The 20736-nt window shown below is 36.0% G+C and overlaps 1 protein-coding gene across 12 annotated transcripts in view; it reads left to right on the top strand.

Moving 5' to 3' along the window:
* ADAM32 (ADAM metallopeptidase domain 32) overlaps positions 1-20736 on the top strand; it is a 188978-nt gene that overhangs the window by 115387 nt on the left and 52855 nt on the right. For all 12 annotated transcript variants that reach the window (XR_012007696.1, XR_012007693.1, XR_012007695.1 and 9 more), the window contains 2 exons: positions 18871-18976; positions 20040-20223. Coding sequence is in view for 8 of the 12 variants with exons in the window: in XM_072776543.1 (XP_072632644.1) it covers positions 18871-18976; positions 20040-20223 (290 nt within the window). In the remaining 4 variants the exon portion in view is untranslated. The remainder of the gene's footprint in view (positions 1-18870; positions 18977-20039; positions 20224-20736) is intronic.

Raw genomic sequence — 20736 nt, forward strand, 5'->3', positions numbered from 1 at the left:
TCTGGAGAAAGTTCCATGTGCGCTTGAGAAGAATGTGTATTCAGTTGAGTTTGGATGTAAAGTTCTGTAGATATCTGTGAAATCCATCTGGTCCAGTGTATCATTTAAAGCTCTCGTTTCTTTGGAGATGTTTTGCTTAGAAGACCTATCGAGTATAGAAAGAGCTAGATTGAAGTCACCAAGTATAAGTGTATTATTATCTAAGTATTTCTTCACTTTGGTTAATAATTGATTTATATATTTGGCAGCTCCCACATTTGGAGCATATATATTGAGGATTGTTAAGTCCTCTTGTTGAATAGATCCTTTAAGTATGATATAGTGTCCCTCTTCATCTCTCACTACAGTCTTTGGGGTAAATTTTAGTTTATCTGATATAAGGATGGCTACCCCTGCTTTCTTTTGAGGACCATTCGAATGGTAAATGGTTCTCCAACCTTTGATTTTCAGGCTGTAGGTGTCCTTCTGTCTAAAATGAGTCTCTTGTAGACAGCAAATAGATGGGTCCTGCTTTTTTATCCAGTCTGAAACCCTGCGCCTTTTGATGGGGTCATTAAGCCCGTTCACATTCAGAGTTACTATTGAGAGATATGAGTTTAGTGTCATCATGATATCTATTCAGTCTTTGTTTTTGTGGACTGTTCCACTGAACTTCTTCTTAAAGGGGAATTTTAAGAGGCCCCCTTAAAATTTCTTGCAGAGCTGGTTTGGAGGTCACATATTCTTTTAGTTGCTGCCTGTCTTGGAAGCTCTTTATCTCTCCTTCCATTTTGAATGAGAGCCTTGCTGGATAAAGTATTCTTGGTTGCATGTTCTTTTCATTTAGGACCCTGAATATATCCTGCCAGCCCTTTCTGGCCTGCCAGGTCTCTGTGGAGAGGTCTGCTGTTACCCTAATACTCCTCCCCATAAAAGTCAGGGATTTCTTGTCTCTTGCTGCTTTAAGGATCTTCTCCTTATCTTTGGAATTTGCAAGCTTCACAATTAAATGTCGAGGTGTTGAACGGTTTTTATTGATTTTAGGGGGGGATCTCTCTATTTCCTGGATCTGAATGCCTGTTTCCCTTCCCAGATTAGGAAAGTTTTCAGCTAGAATTTGTTCAAATACATATTCTGGCCCTCTGTCCCTTTCGGCGCCCTCGGGAACCCCAATTAAACGTAGGTTTTTCTTCCTCAGGCTGTCGTTTATTTCCCTTAATCTATCTTCATGGTCTTTTAATTGTTTGTCTCTTTTTTCCTCAGTTTCCCTCTTTGCTGTCAACTTGTCTTCTAGGTCACTCACTCGTTCTTCCACCTCGTTAACCCTCGTCGTTAGGACTTCTAGTTTGGATTGCATCTCATTCAATTGGTTTTTAATTTCTGCCTGATTAGCTCTAAATTCTGCAGTCATGAAGTCTCTTGAGTCCTTTATACTTTTTTCTAGAGCCACCAGTAGCTGTATAATAGTGCTTCTGAATTGGCTTTCTGACATTGAATTGTAATCCAGATTTTGTAACTCTGTGGGAGAGAGGACTGTTTCTGATTCTTTCTTTTGAGGTGAGGTTTTCCTTCTAGTCATTTTGCTCAGTGCAGAGTGGCCAAAAGCAAGTTGTATTGGGAAAAAGAGAAAAAGAGAGGAGAGAAAGAAGGAAAGAAAAGAGAAAGAGGAAAAAAAAAAAAAAAAAAAAAAAAAAAAGGGGGAGGAAAAAGAAAAAAAAACGAAAAAAAAAAAAAAAAAGAAGAAAAAGAGAAAGAAAAAGAAAGGAGAAAAAAAGGGGGTGGGGGAAGGAAACAAATCAAAAAGCAAAACAAAACAAAAACAAAAACAAAAACAAAAACAAACAAACAAAAAAAGAACCACCGGGGAGTATCTTCTGATTCTGTGTTCTTTAAGTCCCTTGGCTTCTCCTGGAAGTTGTCAGTCTAGCTGGTGTTCTGGGGGAGGGGCCTGTTGTGCTGATTTTCAGGTGTGAGCAGTTGGGGGAGCTGCTCTGCCCCTGCCTGGTGCAGGGCTCGGTGGGGGTTGTTTACCCCGTGAGGCCGCAGGAGGAACAGCCCCAGTGGCGGGGCAGCTCTGGAAACCTGGAGTCAGCTCCAGCAGGAACTCCGTCTGCAGGGCCTGGAGGCTCCGGGGCGGGGCCGCTGATGTGCTCAGCTGGGGCAGGAGCGTCCTTGCTGTCCTGGGCCCTCCCGGCCTCTGCCTGTCCCGGGGGAGGCCGGATCCTGGGCTGTGTCCCGGCGCCCTGTGCTCCGGAGCCTGCGCTGGTGGATTCGCGCTCCCGGGCCGCGCAGCCCCCTCCGCGGAGCTGCCGCCCGAGCCCCTCCGAGCTGCTCCTGGAACCGCGCAGCCCCCTCCGCACGGAGCCTCTTCTTCTGCCCGAGCCCCTCCGAGCTGCTCCCGGGGCCGCGCAGCCCCCTCCGCGGAGCCGCCCCCGAGCCCCTTCAGCTGCTCCGGGTCCCGCCGGGTCCCGCCGTGCGCGCTGCAGCCCTTAGGGAGCTCGGCGCACTCTCCTGGGCGCGCAGTTGCTCTGTTACTGTCCCCGGGAGCCCGAGGGCCTCCTCGCCCTCCTGGTCCTGCTCCACCTCCCCACGAGCCCCTTTCCGCCCGGGAAGGTCGGTGCAGCTCCTGCTCCTCCGGGACGGGGCTCTCCTGTCCTGGGGACACTCGCCCCGGCCTCAGCCCGGCTCCTCGCGGGGCCCCTCCCCCTTGGAGGCCTTTGTTCCTTTATTTCTTTTTCCCCGTCTTCCTACCTTGATAGATGCGCGAACTCTTCTCACTGTAGCATTCCAGCTGGTCTCTCTTTGAATCTCAGGCCGAATTCATAGATTTTCAGGATAATTTGAAGGTTTTCTAGGTAATTTGGTGGAGACAGGTGATTTGGAGACCCTACTCCTCCGCCATCTTGCTCCTCCCCCCCCTAACACACCTTTTTGGTTGGGTCATTAGGACTCTCTATATAAAATTATATTTTCTGCAAGACAGTTTTACTTCTTCCTTTCCAATTTGGATGTCTTTTATTATTTTTCTTCCCTGACAACTCTCACTACAACTCCTAGTACTATGTTGAATAGGAGTGGTGTGATTTCTCATCTTAGAGGAAAAGCTTTCAGCCTTTCACAATTGAGTATGATGGTGGCTATGGATTTATTATATGTGGCCTTTATTGTATTAAGTTATATTCCTTCTATACTCAATTTGCTGATTATTTTTATCATGAAAGAATGTTGTATTTTGTCAAATGCTTTTTCTATATTTACTGGGAGGATCTTATGTCTTTCATTCTATTAATGTGGTATATCAGTTATTGATTTGCATATGTTGAAGTATCCTTACATTCCAGAGATGAATACCATTTGATTATGATATTCAGTTCTTTTAATTTTGCAGTATTTTATTGAGAATTTTTACTTCTGTATTCATTAGAGCTGTTGGTCTGTAGTTTTCTCTTGTAGTGTTTTTATTTGGTTTTGATATCAAGATAAAGCTGACCTCATAAGATGAATTTGGAAATATTCTCTCCTCTTCAGTTTTTGGAAGAGTTTGGGAATGACTGACATTAATTCTTCTTTAAGTGTTTGGCCAGGGATACCATCACCAGGGGTATTATCTGGTTTGGCCTTTTCTGTGTTGGGAGGTTTTTGATTGTTGATTCTATCTCATTACTATCTATTTATTCTGACTTTCTATTTTCTCATGACTTAGTATTGGTTGATTATATGTTTCTAGGAGTTTACCCATTTTCTTCTAGATTGTCCAATTTGTCAAGCATATAATTGTTCATATAAGTTGCTGAAGATGCTTTGCATGTTTATGTTATTAGTTATAATGTCTCTTCTTTAATTTATGTATTTGGGTCTTCTTTTTTTCTTATTCTATTTAAATATTTGTCAATTTTGTATGTCTTTTCAAGAAACCAACTCTTACACAGTTAATCTTTTTATTCTTCTTATCCCTATTTATTTCTACTCTTTCTTTATTTCTTTCCATCTTATAATCTGGGGGCCTGTTTGTTCTTTTGTTTTCTTTTTCCTTGAGGTATACAATTAGGTTATTTATTTGAGACCTTTCTTTTTTTTCTTATAAGGACATGTTTATTGCTATAAACTTCCCTCTTAACTGCTTTGCAGAATCGCATAGATTTTGATATGTTGTTCTTCCATTTTCATTTGTTTCAGGATATTTTTTTAATTTCATCTTTGCTTTCTTTTTTGGCCCACTGGTTGTTTCAGAGCATGTTTTCTAATTTCCACATATTGGTGAGTTGTCCAGATTTCCTTCTATTATTAATTTTAGTTCCATCCCATTGTTGTTGGAAAAGATACTTTGTATGACTTCAGTCTTCTGAAATTTGCTAAGACTTGTTTTATGACTTATCATAGGATTTATCATGGAGAATGTTCCATGCACACTTGAGAAGAATATGTATTCTCCTGCTGCTAAATGGAATATTCTGTATGTGTCTGTTATATCCATTTGGTGAAAAGTCCAGCTTTTCACTGTTGATTTTCTGTCTAGATATCTATCCATTGTAGAAAGTGGAATATTTAAGTCCCACTGTATTATTGTATTGTTACCTATTTCTCTCTGTTAGTATTTGCATATGATATATAGGTACTCCAGTGTTGGGTACATATATATTTATGATCATCATATCTTCTTGATGAATTGACTGCCTTATCATTGTATAATGATCTTTTATTCCCCTTTTGTTGCCATTCAGCTTAAAGTCCATTTTGTCTGATATATAGCTATCCCCACTTTCTTGTTTTCCACTTGCATGGAAAATCTTATTCCATTCCTTTACATTTGCTTATGTATGTAGTTATAGCTGAAGTGATTCTTATAGGCGGCATATACTTGGGTCTTGTCTTTCTACCCATTAATGAAGCACTATATGTCTTTTGATTAGGGAATTCAATTCATTTGCATCTAGAGTGATGATGGATAGGCAAGGACTTACTAATTCCAACTTTCTGTTATATAGTTTCCTTCTTTCTTCCTCTCTTTCTGCCTGCCTTTGTAAATTTATCATTTTTCATAGTGGTATGCTTTGATTCCCTTTTATTTATTATTTTTTGTGAATCTACTGCAGGTTTTTATGATTACCATAAGACTTACACAAAATATATGTATACCAGTTATTTTATGCCAATAATAATATATTTTATTTCAAAACCCTTCCCATTTCTCCCCTTATGTTATGTTTTTGATGTCATAATTACATCTTTTTGTAGTATATATCCACTAAGAAATTACTGTAACTATTGCTATTTTTAATACTTTTTCCTTTAACCTTTATACTAGAGTTAACACATCACCATATAACAGTTTTAGAGTGTTAAGAATTTACTATATCCTTGCCTTTACAAGAGTGTCATATATTTTCATTTGTGTTCATGTTACTGATTAGCTTTTTTCATTTCAGCCTGATTAACTCCTCTTAGCATTTCTTCTAAGGCAGATTTAGTGTTGATCAATTCCCTTAGATTTTGTTTATTAGGGAAAGTCTTTATCGTACCTTAATTTCTGAAGGACAACTTTGCTGGGTAAAGTATTCTTGGTTACCAGTTTCTTTCTTTCAGAACTTTGACTATATAGTTCCATTGTCCCCTGGCTTGCAAAATCTTTGCTGAGAGATCTACTGTCAGCCTTATGGGGGGAGGGTTTCCCCTTTTATGAAACAGTATATTTCTTTTACTACTTTCTTTTGTCATTGATTTTAGTTTTATTATAATGTGTCTTTTTATTCTTACCTTGGAGAAGATCATTTTGAATTGAAATTTTGAGGTGATCTATTAACTTTACAAACTTGAACATCCAAACTGCCCCCAGATTTGAGATGTTTTCAGCCATTATTTCTTTAAGTAAGCCTTCTAATCTGGGACTCCAATGATGCATACATTATTTCTCTCAAAGGTGTACTATAAGTCACAAAGCCTTCTTTATTCCCTTTCATTCTTTCTCCAATAGTTTCTCTGATTGGATAATTTCAATTGCTCTGTCTCCTAGCTCACTGATTCTTCTGCTTGGTCAGTTTTACTGTTGAACTAGTCTATTGAATTCTTCAGTTTAGTTATTGGATTATTCAGCTCCAAATTTCTATTTGGTTCTTTTTATGTCTTCTATTTGTTGAACATCTCATTTTGCTCTTGTATTTTTTTTTAATTTTATTAAATTGTTTATCTGTATTATGTTCTCTTGTAGCTCTCTGAGCATCTTTAGAATAATTATTTTGGATTATTTGGCAGACAATTCCTGGATCTCCTATTTGTGTGAAGCTATTTACTGGAGGTTTACTGTGTTCTTTCGGTGACATCATGTTTCCCTGCTTCTTCATGATCCCTGTAGCCATGTGTAGTTATCTACTCATTTGAAGAAGCAGTCACCTCTTCCAGACTTTATGGATTGATTTTGGTAAGGGAAGACCTTCATCTATGAGAGGGGGAACTCTGAAGTAGGTGGTGACTCTGGGTCTGATCTGGTCTGGTGGTGCAGTGCACCCAGTTTGGGCGTGTATTGGTGGCATTGGCTTCCCAGGGTGTAAGGTCTCTGACTTAGGGCATTGGGGTCCATGGCATTGACATTGGCACACACTTGGCTGCAGAGGTCTGTTCCAGGTGCCTGTGTAGGGGTAGGATACAAACTTAGAGTGATGGAGGCCAGAGCAAGCAGCAAGCCAATTGTGGGCTCACTAGAATCTATTATGTCACTGGCTATTGGCATACTCTACTATAGCTGCACCCTCTTGCCCAGGCATACACATTGCATTAGAGGTTGATGACAGTGTCTGGGCCATTTGTCTGCAGATGCATAGTGGAGGGGCTAGTTCCAGATGGGCCTTGAGGCTAATCCATTCAGCCAGTCTATGCCCTTTGAGTGGGGAATTTAATCCATTTAGTTTTATTTTATTTATTTTTATTTTTTTATTTTTAAATATTTTTATTTATTTATGATAGTCACAGAGAGAGAAAGAGAGGCAGAGACACAGGCAGAGGGAGAAGCAGGCTCCATGCACTGGGAGCCTGATGTGGGATTCGATCCCGGGTCTCCAGGATCGCACCCTGGGCCAAAGGCAGGCGCCAAACCGCTGCGCCACCCAGGGATCCCCGCATATGTATGGCTTTAACAGGAGTTTCTGATAACCAGTTGCTAGAAGGAGAAAAAACTGAGGTCTGATACAGATGGTTCTGTCCAGTATTTTGACATCAATTGGAAATAGATGCTTTCTGGTTATTACAATCAGGAGTGTCTGAAAACCAGCAATCTAGGAAACTTTGTCTAGAAAATCTAGAATTTTTTAGATTCTAGAAAATCTAGAATTTCTAGGAAAATTCTCTTATTGTGCAGAACTCTAGGCAGTATGTCTGGTTTTCTACTTTGTCTGAAAAGAGATGTCCAGAGGTACAGTTCCATTAATCTTGATATTTGACAGTGGCTAATGATGTGCAATTAATTAGGAATTGGAAAAATAAGATTGAAAAATTGGTGACAGGGAGTTCTAGAGAAGTTATATGTGGTTGTGCTTCTCAGAATAAGCATGTAAAGCTCACCAAAGGGCATTACACATAGAGAAGGCTCTCAACAATAAGATTAACAAGGTAATCTGTCTTGTGGATGTTAGTCAGTCTCTTTCTCCAGATATCCTAGTACTTTCATAGTGAACCCATGTACATAGAATTCATGGCTGCAGGGATAGAGACAGTGAATAGTTTCAAAAATAGGAACTTCCCTAATCAAGATGATCTGGGTATCTTTGTTGCTAAGTTAACAACCGGTAAACAGTAATGAGACAGAATTCAGCTTCTGATAAAGCACAATGCCTTGACAGACTGGCCAGCCACTGTGCCAGTATGATGACATTAGATCCTTCTAGATATTTAGAGGGTAGAAATTTGTTCTCACTAGAATATAGACAGATTTGGATATGGATTTATCTTTTTGGCTATCATACTTCTATTAGCAGTATTAACTATGGACTTTTAAAAGTTGGATGTAATTACATAGAGTGAACTTAATAGATCTTAAGTGTATATTTTAATGAGTTGAAAGATGCACATATTCATATAATCTTTACCCTAATTAATTAAAAGGCAGAAATTTTCCATCTACTCAGTATGTTTCTTTGTACCTCTTTTTAGCTGATCACTTGAATACAACGCTTGTTATCTTTCCCATTATCATAGATTATTTTTACCTGTTATTGAACTTTATATAATAAATAGTATTTAATTGTGTGAGTGTACCAAAAATAATTTTTACATTCTCATGTATGTGGACATTTGTATTATTTCCATTTTTTTCTGTCATGAATAACAGTGCTATGAACCTTTATATATAAATCTTTTAAAAATACATATTTCTGTTTGAATAAAGATTTAGAGAAGAAACTGCTGTCTTAGAGCAGCTGTATATTTAATTTTATTAGAAACCTGTGCAGTTTTCTAAAGCTGTTGTACTACATTGTACTCTATTAGCCACATAAGAATTTTAGTTACTCCATCTCCTTGGTGACATTCTGTGCTGTTAGTCTTCTTAATTTTAGTCACTGAAATGACTAAAGAACATATTAAAGAAATATTAAAGTAAAGAACGAGAACATATTAAAATATAAACATTATGAATATTTTCCCAGTATGAGGCTTCCCCCTTCACTTTTTCATGGTGATATTTGATAAGAAAATCTTAATTCTGACGATCAGTTTATCAAATATTTTTCTTTTATAGTTACTTTAAAAAATTGTGCCTACTCCAGGGTCATGCACATTATTTTTCTATTTTTTCACTAAAATGTTTTGATTTAACTTTTCTTTTAAATTGAATTGATTTTTTGTATATGGTGTGAGATAGGATTGAGATTAATTTCCCCCCATACTATCATCATTTCTTGAAAAGATTTTCTCATTCAGTTGATTTGATATCTTTGTTAAAAATCAATTGATAATGTAAGATAGTTCCATTTCTGGATTCTCTTCTGCTTCATTTATCTATTTGTCTGTATCCCTATGCTATTGATTACCATAGCTTATAGTAAGCCTTAAAATCAGGTAATGTAAATTATTCAACTTTGTTTATTTTTTCAATATTGCTTTGGATTTTCTGAGTCCTTTTCATCTCCATTTAAACTTTAACATTAATTGCTAATTATAAAAAAATTCTTGCTAATTTCTAAAAAAAGTTGCCAACTTGGATTTTAATTGAGGTTGTATTGAATTTATAGATGAATTCTGGATTGACAACAATGTAGTGTTTTATAAACCATGAATATGCTTTTTAAGAAGTGTTTTTTTAGTTTCTAGTGAACATGTTTTTTATACCTTTATTTTATATTTTTCCTAACTACATTTTGGGTTTTAGCACGATTGTAAAAAGTGTTATTTTTATGAAACTTGGTTTTCCAGCTGTTTGTTGCTAATAAGTAGAAATATAATTTACTTCTTTTTGTATCTTGATATTTTATCTGTGATTTGAGTAGTGAAATAAAATGATGCCTACTAGATACAGAGAAGTCTTATTCTAACTGGTCACCAGAGAACATAGAACTGTACTGATAAAGGTATAGAATTGTTAGACAAGAAAAATGTTACATAATAAGAATTCAGAGTACTTGCTCAGAATGAGTCATCATAAGAAAAATTTAGCAGCACATTGTGTATATGTGCCTGGTAACTAAACAAATGTTCAGGGATTTCAGTTATTCTCTGTACAAATGCTGACAATGATGAACCAAGAAGATATGAAACTTACTGCTAGAAGCATAATGATTGTATATTTTCTGTCTAAAAAGTTACCTTTCACGGAGATCATTGGAATTTGTTAATGGTCTGCAGTATCTAGATTACTAGTTCTTCTGGTGGTTTCTGTTGACTTCCTTGGATTTTATGCACATGCGCACGCACACACACACACACACACATCTTCTGAAAATAATGTCTTTTTAAAAAATTTTTCAGCATGTATGCCATATACTTCTTTTTCTTTCCTCATTCCACTGTATAGTGTCAATGTTGAATAAAAGTAAGGAATAATAAAAAATCCATGTTTTTTTGTGATTTTAGATGGAAAGCATTCAATATTATACTTGCTTAATAAGTATACTGTTACTTATATGATGTTAGCCATAAGTTTTTCCTGAATGTCCTTTATAAGGTTGAGGTAATTCCCTTCTATTTCTAGTTGTTCCATAAATGTTCAATTTTTTCAAATACTTTTTTCATATTTTTTGAGATGACTATATTTTCTAATAATCTAATATGGCAGATTATATTTATTGATTTTACAGGTGGTAAAAATACCATTTCTGGAATAAAACCTATTTATTATTTATTATTTTTTGTATTCTGGATCTGATTCATTAATATTTTACTAAAGACTTTTGCCTGTTGAGGTATATTAGTTATAATCTTTTTTGTAAATGTTTTTGTCAGATTTTAGTGTGAGAATTATGTTATACTTAAGATGAGTATAAAATGTTCTCTTCTATTTTTGTTTTTTCCTTAAAGATTTTATTTATGTATTTGAGAGAGAGAGAATGTGTGAGTGAGGGGAGGAGCAGCAGGGGAGGGGGAGGGACAAGTGGACTCCGTGCTGAGCACGGAGCCTGATGTGGGGCTCCATTGCAGGACCCAGAGTTCATGACCTGAGCCAAAACCAACAGTTGATGCTTAAGCCATTGAGACACCCAGGTGCCCGATTCCCTTCTATTTTCTGAGAATATTATTTCTTCATTAAATATTTGATAACACGTCCCTCGCTGTTTCCCCCCTCAACAACAATAATTTGGCATTCATCCATAGACCTTTGTGAGAGAGGCTTTGTGGAAGCTATGTGATCCAGCACCATATGCCAAGAGACTTGGAAGGAGTCCCACTCACCTGTGCATTGGATAATAGGCATATAAAGCCCAGCTGTGGACTCTGCTATGGACTCTGCAGTGGCTTGGAAAATACTATATTAGACACCCACTGATGAGAGAGCCTTTGTGGAAGTCCAGTTTTCCAGAAGAGAAGTTCACATCTTTGGAGCAAAAAAATATATGAGTTTGGATGCATTTGGAGGGTTTTAGTGCTACACATGGGAAGGCAAAAGGAAGTCTGTCTGCACTCAGCCTGGTACATTACAGGATTAAGAGAAGTCCTATAAGCTTAAGAATTCTGCCACAAAAGGGATCAAGAAGATGGAGCAGATCTAGCCAGAGAGTTACTAAAGCTCCCACCCACCTTTGTTCTAGTTGTCTCTAGGTGTCCCCATTAAGTTGATTTTTCTGATCAACTCTTTTTTGATCTGATCAATTGAATTTGATCAATTCTGAATTTGAATTCTGATCAATTCTCTTTTTTTTTTCTTCTTCGCTGCATAGCTATAAGTTCTTAAATGATATTCTTGAGGTCTTACAGGGATATTTTCATTTGTATATGGCTGCCTCCTTATTTCTTGGTGAGGGGATGAAAGTTAGCATCTCCTACTGTGCAATCTGGCTGATCTTATTCTTCCTCAGTAGAATTTTTTAAATGGAAGAGAAGTAAATGTGTGTCCTTAGTAAATGTAGATGATCTTCCTAGTTCATTTCTTGAGAAAATGTATAGGATAATCTTAAAAAGAGAAATGAAGGCTTCAGAAATTCCTTACCATAGATTATTTTCTGAACATTAGTATCCATAAGAAGTCAATTCATTTAATTAATATTTGGCCCCAAACTCCCAGACTCAAAGTCTGTCATACATTTTCAGATACAGCATAGATGGTGCTCCTTTGTCTTTGGCCCCTAGAAAATGCTTAAGCCATTGAGCCACCCAGGTGCCCCATTCCCTTCTATTTTCTGAGAATATTATTTTTTCATCAAGTATTTGATAACATGTCTCTCACTGTTTCCCCCTTCAACAACAATAATTTGGCATTCTTCTTTGTAATAATTTGGTACACTTGTTGAAATGACAGATACAAGAACTGTGGCTATTGATAGTACTTGTGATAGTACTTATGCATATCTGAGGTAAAATGAAGTTAGAAACAAAGAAATGGTGCTATGGTAGAATCTATAAAGGTGAGAATAAGATCAATAGAAAGTTTCAGGAATTATGATGGCAACAAGTATTCAAAATGGTCATTCAGTCGATCTTAGTGTGTGTGATCTCATTAATGGTAATGGATTGCTTATAAAGTACCTATAAGACTGTTTATGTTAATAGCTGATCTCGCTTAACTCAGTATTCCAAACTCCTCAATTCCTAACATGTATTTAAATAGGTTGGCTGGCTACCTGAGCTCCCAATGATCCTCTAAACAGTGGCTTAGTTTGGAGCTCTGTATGGATCAATCTGATCTTCCTGTTACTAGTAAACGGTGGCATCTGGTGTAGTATATTTTGTATGTGACACCCATTCCGAAAGTGTTTTGGTTTACTGCATTAGCAATCCCCTCTACTGGTCAAAGAATAAACTGTTATTGCACAACTGTGGTTCTGGGGGCTTTTTCTTCCTCATATAATATTCCAGAGGTAGCATGTTGTCAAAAACATCTCAGCAGCTTGGCTATATGACATTTACCAAGAATCTGTGGTTTTTCTTCTTGTTCAGCCATCCCTTGTGTCTCTGGTAGAAGATAGTTTCCCAGTACAAAATCTTTCTATCAGCCCATAGAATCGAGGAAAGAGGAAATGAAACTACCTTCTACTTACTGCCATTAACTTGATTTTTTGATATATAATGTCTGCTGTTTTTCCAATGGCCAGAACCTAGTTACATAACCACATCTGGTTGCAAGAGAGTCTGAAAAATTTTTTCTTTATCTTGGTGTTTGTGGCCCTGCTAATAATAAACTCCTATTACTAAATGGGAAAAAAAAGGAATGAATATTGGGAGACAATTGCCAGTTTCTGTGCTCTTTAGCTCAGCGTTAGTCTTAGAAGTTATGGTGGCAGGATACTCTTGCTACTAGTCATGTTGTCTGGAGTGCCAAAGTTTATATAGAGAAGGTAGAGATCAGTATGGATCAAAGTATCATGAACTATTTTATTGATTATAAGAAGCAAGATTTCATAGATTCATCTTTTTCTGTAGAGATCTCAGGATTTTCTTAGTACCAATTTCTAGAAACTGTCTAATATCCACATGGTTACTGTGGGAAATATCCTATAGTAAAATATGGCATTATACCTTTATTCATATTTGGTTGTACAGTAGTGGATACCTAACCAGATCTGGTCCAATGGCAGTACTCTCCAACCTTGATACAGTTGGTCCCTGTTAAGGTGAGCATCTGATTCATATTAAGAGAGATAGGGAAGTTCTGAATGTCTTTTCTGGAATTTCTGGACAGTTGAACCAAGAGAATTTTCCCTCTTAAGCTCTAGAGTTTTTGTCAGGTATGCTTTTGACCATGTGGAGAAAGGTGAGCCTCAGTAAAACAGAAAAATGAAGCTGGAGTGTAAACATAAATGAAAACAAGAGAAACAAAGATAAACCACCTATTATTTATTCCTTCAATGCCAGTGTAATAAATTATATTCTGTTCTTAGTCTCATAATATTTTACTTATTTTCTGAACTTAATAGAAATGTTATTTATATTTCAGCTGGTGTACAGTAGTAATATATAGCTTATTGGAGGTGGAAAAGAATTATAGGTCAGGGGGCTTCAGATTCAATAATTAAGTTTATGCTTATTTATCTTAAATATCTTTGAAGAGTGTTTTAGAAGCCATGAGGAAGATATATCTACCCTCTCATCATTCATTTGTGGAAAATTTAAAATGATTCTATCTGCAAATTCGCTGGCACATGTAGGATTGGTATTATCTCTTCCAGTAAATATATTTAGGGAACCACAAAACAGAAAGTATAATGAAATTAGTGAGGTGACATTGGAAACATAATTAAGAAGAGATCATTAGGCAGTTTTTTCAAATATTAATCTTTAAAAATCTCTATTGCCTCAAATAGAATAGGTATAATTCAAGTTGGGGGTCTTGGTTTTGGACGTCAAATTCCATAAGGAAGAAAGATTATGGAATATAGTTACCAAAGGTGCTGATTTTTTCTTTCATTCAATAAATATTTATCTAACACCTTAATTGGGTATGACATTTCTCTTTTAGCACAGGAAACACAGTGATGGACAAGACAAAAAAAGATTCCTATTGTTATGGAGGTTATAGTCCAGTGAAGGGTTCAGGTAATAAATATAAAAATAAAGATTCTGTCGCTGGATTGTCGTGTACCAGGCTGAGTAAAGATTATGGAAAGAAAATTGGATTTTATCCTTGGTATAATATTTAAGCAGAGACTGATAAATGGTTTTTATTTTCTTAAAAAAATCATTCTGATTTATGGAATGCAGAATGCTTCCACTCTCCACTATAGGAAGTGGAGAATGGAAGCAGGGAATCAATTAGAAAGCTTTTTGTAGACTATTAGAAGAGAAATTGATGTTATATCAGGTTCGAGTTGTAGCCTGTTGTAGTCATACTCCGGCTGTATTTAGGAAATAGTGTCAATAAGACTTGGATTGGGTGGTAGAGGCAGGTAGTAAGGGGGAAAAATAAATCAAGTATGATTCCTGCTTTGGCCTGAGTATCTGGTTGACTACTGGTCCTAGAAACTGAAATAAAGTATAGAGGTAAATCAGAATTTGGTTTTAGGATATGTTGTAAATGTAAAGATGAAGTTGAGTCAGATGTCAGGTTATGAAAGTTAAAATTTTAGCTAACATTTCAGTGTCTCTGTTTATTCTAGTTGAGGTGGGATAGCCATCTAACTGGAAACATAAGCTAGTAGTCTCTAATAGTTGTCAAGGAGTATAGCCTCAAACTTCCTAATGCTCAATGCTATTTATGAGGATTGCCTAAATTATTTGCAATAATTTCCCAACACTCACATTTACTGTCCTAGTACCAGCCATGCATAAATATCTATTCCAGTGCATTCACTATTTATTTGTACCTCATGGCATTGATAATAGGATACAGGGAATCTAAATACACTATTTAGTCTATAGAAGGAAATATTTTCATAGTAGATTTGGTCAGTATACTAGATATAAGGGAACATTTTGACATGTGACTTCACGTTTGCAAGGTGTTGCCCTTTTAGTGTTTCCATCTCACCCTGGAAGACTCAGACTGATCTGAGAGAAAGCCCCTAACACTAATAAAAGAGGGTATTCAAGAGAGAAATTAATAATAAATTTCATTGGTACCTTTAGATGCAATAGATAGACTAATGAAAAATAGGCTAGATGAAGAACATCACTTTCAACAGAATTCATCTGACTATGGATCTTTTTCAACTTACAGTGGAGTTACATTTTAATAAACCATGCATTTAATACACTTAACCAGGGCCCTTGGGTGGTCCAGTGGTTGAGCATCTGCTCAGGGCATGATCCCAGAGTCCCGGATCGAGTCCTGCATCGGGCTCCCCACAGGAAGCCTACATCTCCCTCTGCCTATATCTCTGCCTCTCTCTGTCTCTCATGAATAAATAGATCTTTGAAAAAACAGTACACGTAACCTGTTGAACATCATAGCTTAGCCTACCCTCCCTTAAAGGTGCTCAGAAAGAACACTTATATTAGCCCATAGTAGGGCAGAATCATCTAACCACAAAGCCAATTTTGTAATAAAGTGTTGAATATCTCAAGTAATTTTTTGAGTACTATAAAAATAGAATGATTATATGGGTACAGAATGGTTGTAAGTGAATTTGTTGTTTACATTTATGATCCTGTGGCTGACTAGGAACTGTGGCTTACCACTGCTACCCAGCATCACGAGTATCATACCACTTAGCCCAGGAAAAGATTAAAATTCAAATTCTGAGGTACAATTTCTACTGAATGTATATTGCTTTTGCACCATCATAAATTTGAAAAATTGTTAGGTTGAACTATTTTTAGTTGGGGACTGTCTGTAGTCTGTGATTAAATACAATTTTTATATTATCTCTCTAAATTGGACTGAATTATCCAATTTCTGACTTTTCTTGAATAATATCTTGGTGTTCAACAAGCTCTGAATTGGCATTCCTAACCTGGTATCTAATATTTACAAGTTAACTGATTAAACATTGTGAATACTTAGAAATAACATCACTTTTCCTAATGGTATCTATACAATTGCCTTTGATGGACTAATGTTTAAAAATGGTGAAAAGAGAATTAGGAGATGGTAAAGAAAGAAAAATAATATACGGGAAAATGTAACTAATGAAAGGAGCAGGTAAATGAGAAATTCTCCTGATCATAAAAGAAAATGGAGAAGAATTAGATGGGAATTCACAATGGCTAAATAGACATCATCTTAACTAATTCTAACAATCCATTGAGGTAGATGTTGTTTACTTTTATGGATGAAGCAGCTAGGTTTAGCAAGTTTCATTTTAGAGAAAGTAACTGTGCTAGGCAGAATTCTTTTATTTTTTATTTAAATTCCATTTGGTTAATGTAGAGTGTAATGTTAGCTTCAGGTGTAGAATATAGTGATTCAACACTTCCATAAAACACCTGGTGCTCATCACAAGTGCACTCCTTAATCCCTACCGCCTATGTAACCCATTATAAACCCACCTGCCCTCTGGTGACCATCAGTTTGTTCTTCATAGTTAGGAGTCTGTTTCTTGGTTTACCTCTCTTTTTTTCCCCTCTTTGTTCATTTGTTTTTTTTTCTTAAATTCCATGTTTGAGTAAAATCATATAGTATTTCTCTTACACTGACTTCACTTAGCATAATATTCTCTAGCTAAATCCACATCATTGCAAATGGCAAGATCTCATTCTTTTTATGACTAAGTAATACTCCATTGTATATGTATATCACATCTTCTTTATCCATTCATTAGTGGACATTTGGGCTCTTTCCATAATTTGGCTATTATAGAAATGCTGCTATAAACATCAGGGTGCATGTGTACCTTTGAATTAGTGTTTTTGTATCTTTTGGGTAAATACCTAGTAGTGTAATTGATGAATTTTAGGGTTCTATTTTTAACATTTTGAGGAACCTCTATACTGTTTTCCAGAATGGCTGTAGCAGTTTACATTCCCACCAACAGTACAAGACAGTTCTCCTTTTTCCACATCCTTGCCAACATTTGTTATTTACTGTGTTAATTTGAGCCATTCTGACAGGTGAGAGATGATATACCATTGTAGTTTTGATATGTATTTTGCTGCTGATGAGTGATGTTGAGCATTGTTTCATGTGTCTGTTGGCCATTTGTATGTTTTCTTTGGAAAAATGTCTGTTCATGTGTTCTGCCCATTATTTTGGGTGTTGAGTTTGATATATTTTGGATACTACCCCTTTATCAGATATGCCATTTGCAGGTATCTTCTTCCATTTTCATAGGTTGTCTTTTAGTTTTGTTGATAGTTTCCTTCACTGTGCAGCAGCTTTTTATTTTGATGTAGCCCCAATTTTTGGGGGGTTTATTTTTGCCTTTGTTTCTCTTCCTTCAGGGGACATATTTAGAAAGAAGTTGCTACTGCTGATGTCAGAGAGGTTACTGCCTGTGTTCTTCTCTAGGATTTTCATGGTTCCATGTCTCACCTTTAGGTCTTTTACCCACTTCAAAATTATTTTTGTGTATGGTGTAAGACAGTGATCTAGTTTAATTCTTTCCATGTTGCTATCCAGTTTTCCTAGCATCATTTGTTGAAGAGGCTGTCTTATCCCTATGGATGTTCTTTCTTGCTTTGTTGAAGGTTAATTGACCATATAGTTATGGGTTCATTTCTGAATTTTCTGTTGTTTCATTGATCTTTGTATCTTATTTTTGTGCTAGGACCATACAGTTTGTGATGCTTCTAGCTTTTCTTTTGTTTTTCAAGATTGTTTTTGGCTATTTGGGGTCTTTTGTGGTTCCATGAAAATTTAAGACTCTCCTAGTGTACAAACCTTGGATAATCCTTTCCCTTTGAGTTGGGACAGAACCAGTGAATATGTGATGGAATATCATTCCCGTGATTATAGTATGTAGTAAAGATGAAGGAATTTTGAATATGAAATTAAGATCCATAATTAGTGAACTTTAAGTTAGTCAAAGGGAGATCATTCTGAGTGGGCTGTGAGCCATTTAAAAGATGAGAGATGTCAAAGAGATTCTCTTGCTGGCTCAGAAGAAACAAACTGTCATGTTGGGAGAGGGCCTATAACTGGGATGTGAACAGAATACCTAGGAGACAAGAGCAACCCCTGGCAGATAGTAAGAAAAGGAAACTACGGTTACAAAACAACTTGAATTCTATCAACAATCAATGAGCTTAGAAGGGGACTTCAGCCTCTGATGAGACTGCGGCCCCTGCTAATGATTTTATTTAGCCTTATGAAACTCTTGAGCAAAAAGAACACTCACTTGTGTGATATTATAAATGGGTGGTGTTTTAAGTTGCCAGGATTTTGGTAATTTTTTACACAATGATGAATATTAAATATAGTAATGAAGGAAAAAGTAGTTAATCATTTGACAATTTTGCTCCCTTTATTTTAGACTTCCTGAAGATACACTTAGGTTTCTTCAATTAGATTTTGTTATAGACCTGGCTTTTTATGAGTTCCTATTCATAATCTAGGAAAGTAAGTATAGTTTTCTTGTATTATGTATTGCCTTGTTTCACAGAGCACTCTCATGGTTTATGCTTCTATAACTCTCCTTACCCCTCATGATATCTTTTGTGATGGAAATGACTCAAAATGAAATAAAAGGAGATATAACCATGAGCACTGCTTATCACTTCAATTCTTTTTTCTTGAAGTGATAAGCAAGAAACTTTTCACTAGGAAAACTTTTGAATTAGATACTAGTAGAGAAGGCAAAGCAAGCATATAACATATGAGGGAATGGACTAAGATGAGAAAGGAAGGGAGTTTTAACCTAAATATATTTCTAACTTTAACAGGTTCAAAAAATGCACCATTTGCCTGCTATGAAGAAATACATTCTCAAACTGATAGGTTTGGGAACTGCGGTCTAAAAAGAGGCCAGTATATATTCTGTTCATGGAGGTATGCTATGCAAATGTTAGATACTTTTTTTTTTGTTTCATAAGATTCTATTTTTAGATTTTCTCTCTATGTCTCATTCATCCTAGTGGTTTCAAGGATCACATGTGTTTGGGAATGAATGGGAATGAATCTTAAATTAAATTCTATAGCCCTGACATCTTTCTTGTGCCATAGGCTTAAATTTCTGTCTGTTTTTTTTTTTTTTCTGTATGTGGGTGATCATTAGGCTTCTAAATTCAGTCCAAGATTGAAAGTAATGATAGTCATTACACCTTTCCTCTTTGAACCTGCATTTTTCTTTACAAAAATGCTATCCCCATTCACTTCATTGCTTGCTCAAGCTGAAGACTACCCAGTGTTTATAAAATGAATTTAATTTCCCCTGCATCTGAAAAGCAAGCTCTTTGATATTTTGGTCATAAATTTAATTTAATAAACATCTCTTAAGAATCTACTATGTGCCTGACACTGGGCTAGCTCCTTGTTAGCAAAGCATACATGACCCTTGTACTTAGGAATTTGTACACTGGTAAGCACATCATGTATTGTTTCCTTGGTTTGTTATGCTATTACTTTTGTTTAGAAATACCTTACTCTCTGCCTATTAAAATTGGACTCAGAAGGCATCTTCTCCATGAAATTTCCCCTAATTGCTAAGTTAGAATGTGTCCTTATCTTAAATCTTCATAAGAATTATTTTATTTGTAGCACTTTCAATAGGGTTTATATTACATTTAATATTAAACGGTAAGGTCCTTGAGGATAGGGGTCACAACTTATTTATCTTTCTATCTTTCTACAGAAGGATATGAAATACTTGAGTGAATTGATTATTTGACAATAAGTATATATCTGCACAGGGAATAAAAGACCATTAGCACCATTGAAAGATAACCTTGTAGAATATTTGCTTCAAATGTTAGTGTTAAAATTACACTCTCTCTAGTAACATTTAACATAAATGGAGGTCATTCATTTTTTTTTTTGTCAAGGAAAGCTAATCTGAAGTATTCCTAATAAATGCCTAATGTGTAATAATCATATAATTTTATTATGTTTGCAGGGATCTTCAATGTGGAAGATTAATTTGTACTTATCCTACTCGAGTTCCTTTTTACAAAGAAAATAGTGCTGTGATTTATGCCTTTGTACGAAATAGTTTATGTATAACTATAGACTACAAATTACCTCACTCAAAACGAGATCCAATGGAGGTCCCCAGTGGCAGTTTTTGTGATGAAGACAGGGTAAATGATTTAAAATCTATTTTTGTCTAATTTTATTCATTTCTTTAATAAATATTTTCACTTGTTTCAAATTTCAATTCATTTCTAGTGCTATATAACTTTAAATCTTTCAATAAGGAGAAAATGAATAAGCTTCATTTTGTCTTCATATATTAAGAGGGCAAAAGGAATGTTTGATATCCTTCAGAATTTCAGTATTATGACCAAGGAAACTCCCAAGTATTTCATGGCTGTAGTGTAGAGAGGAGAGATCTTGGAAGTATATTAAGTACTCCATAGCATGGAAATTCACTTTCTTTCTTAGAGAAAAGAAGAAATCTCACTTTGTAATATATGTCTCCTTGTAGCCCATTATATAAGAGCATAACTTACATCAGCCTTCTTGGAATCAAGTCTTCAAAACTGATTTTTTTTTCTTTTACATTTTAAAAGTTACCTAACCAGTCTGAGGTACTATAACTGTATATAAAGTGAGGATAATAATAGCATTTACTCTATGGGGTTATTGCAAAG

The sequence above is a fragment of the Canis lupus genome, chromosome 15 (assembly GCF_048164855.1).
Source record: "Canis lupus baileyi chromosome 15, mCanLup2.hap1, whole genome shotgun sequence".
In the NCBI taxonomy this organism is placed as follows: domain Eukaryota; kingdom Metazoa; phylum Chordata; class Mammalia; order Carnivora; family Canidae; genus Canis; species Canis lupus.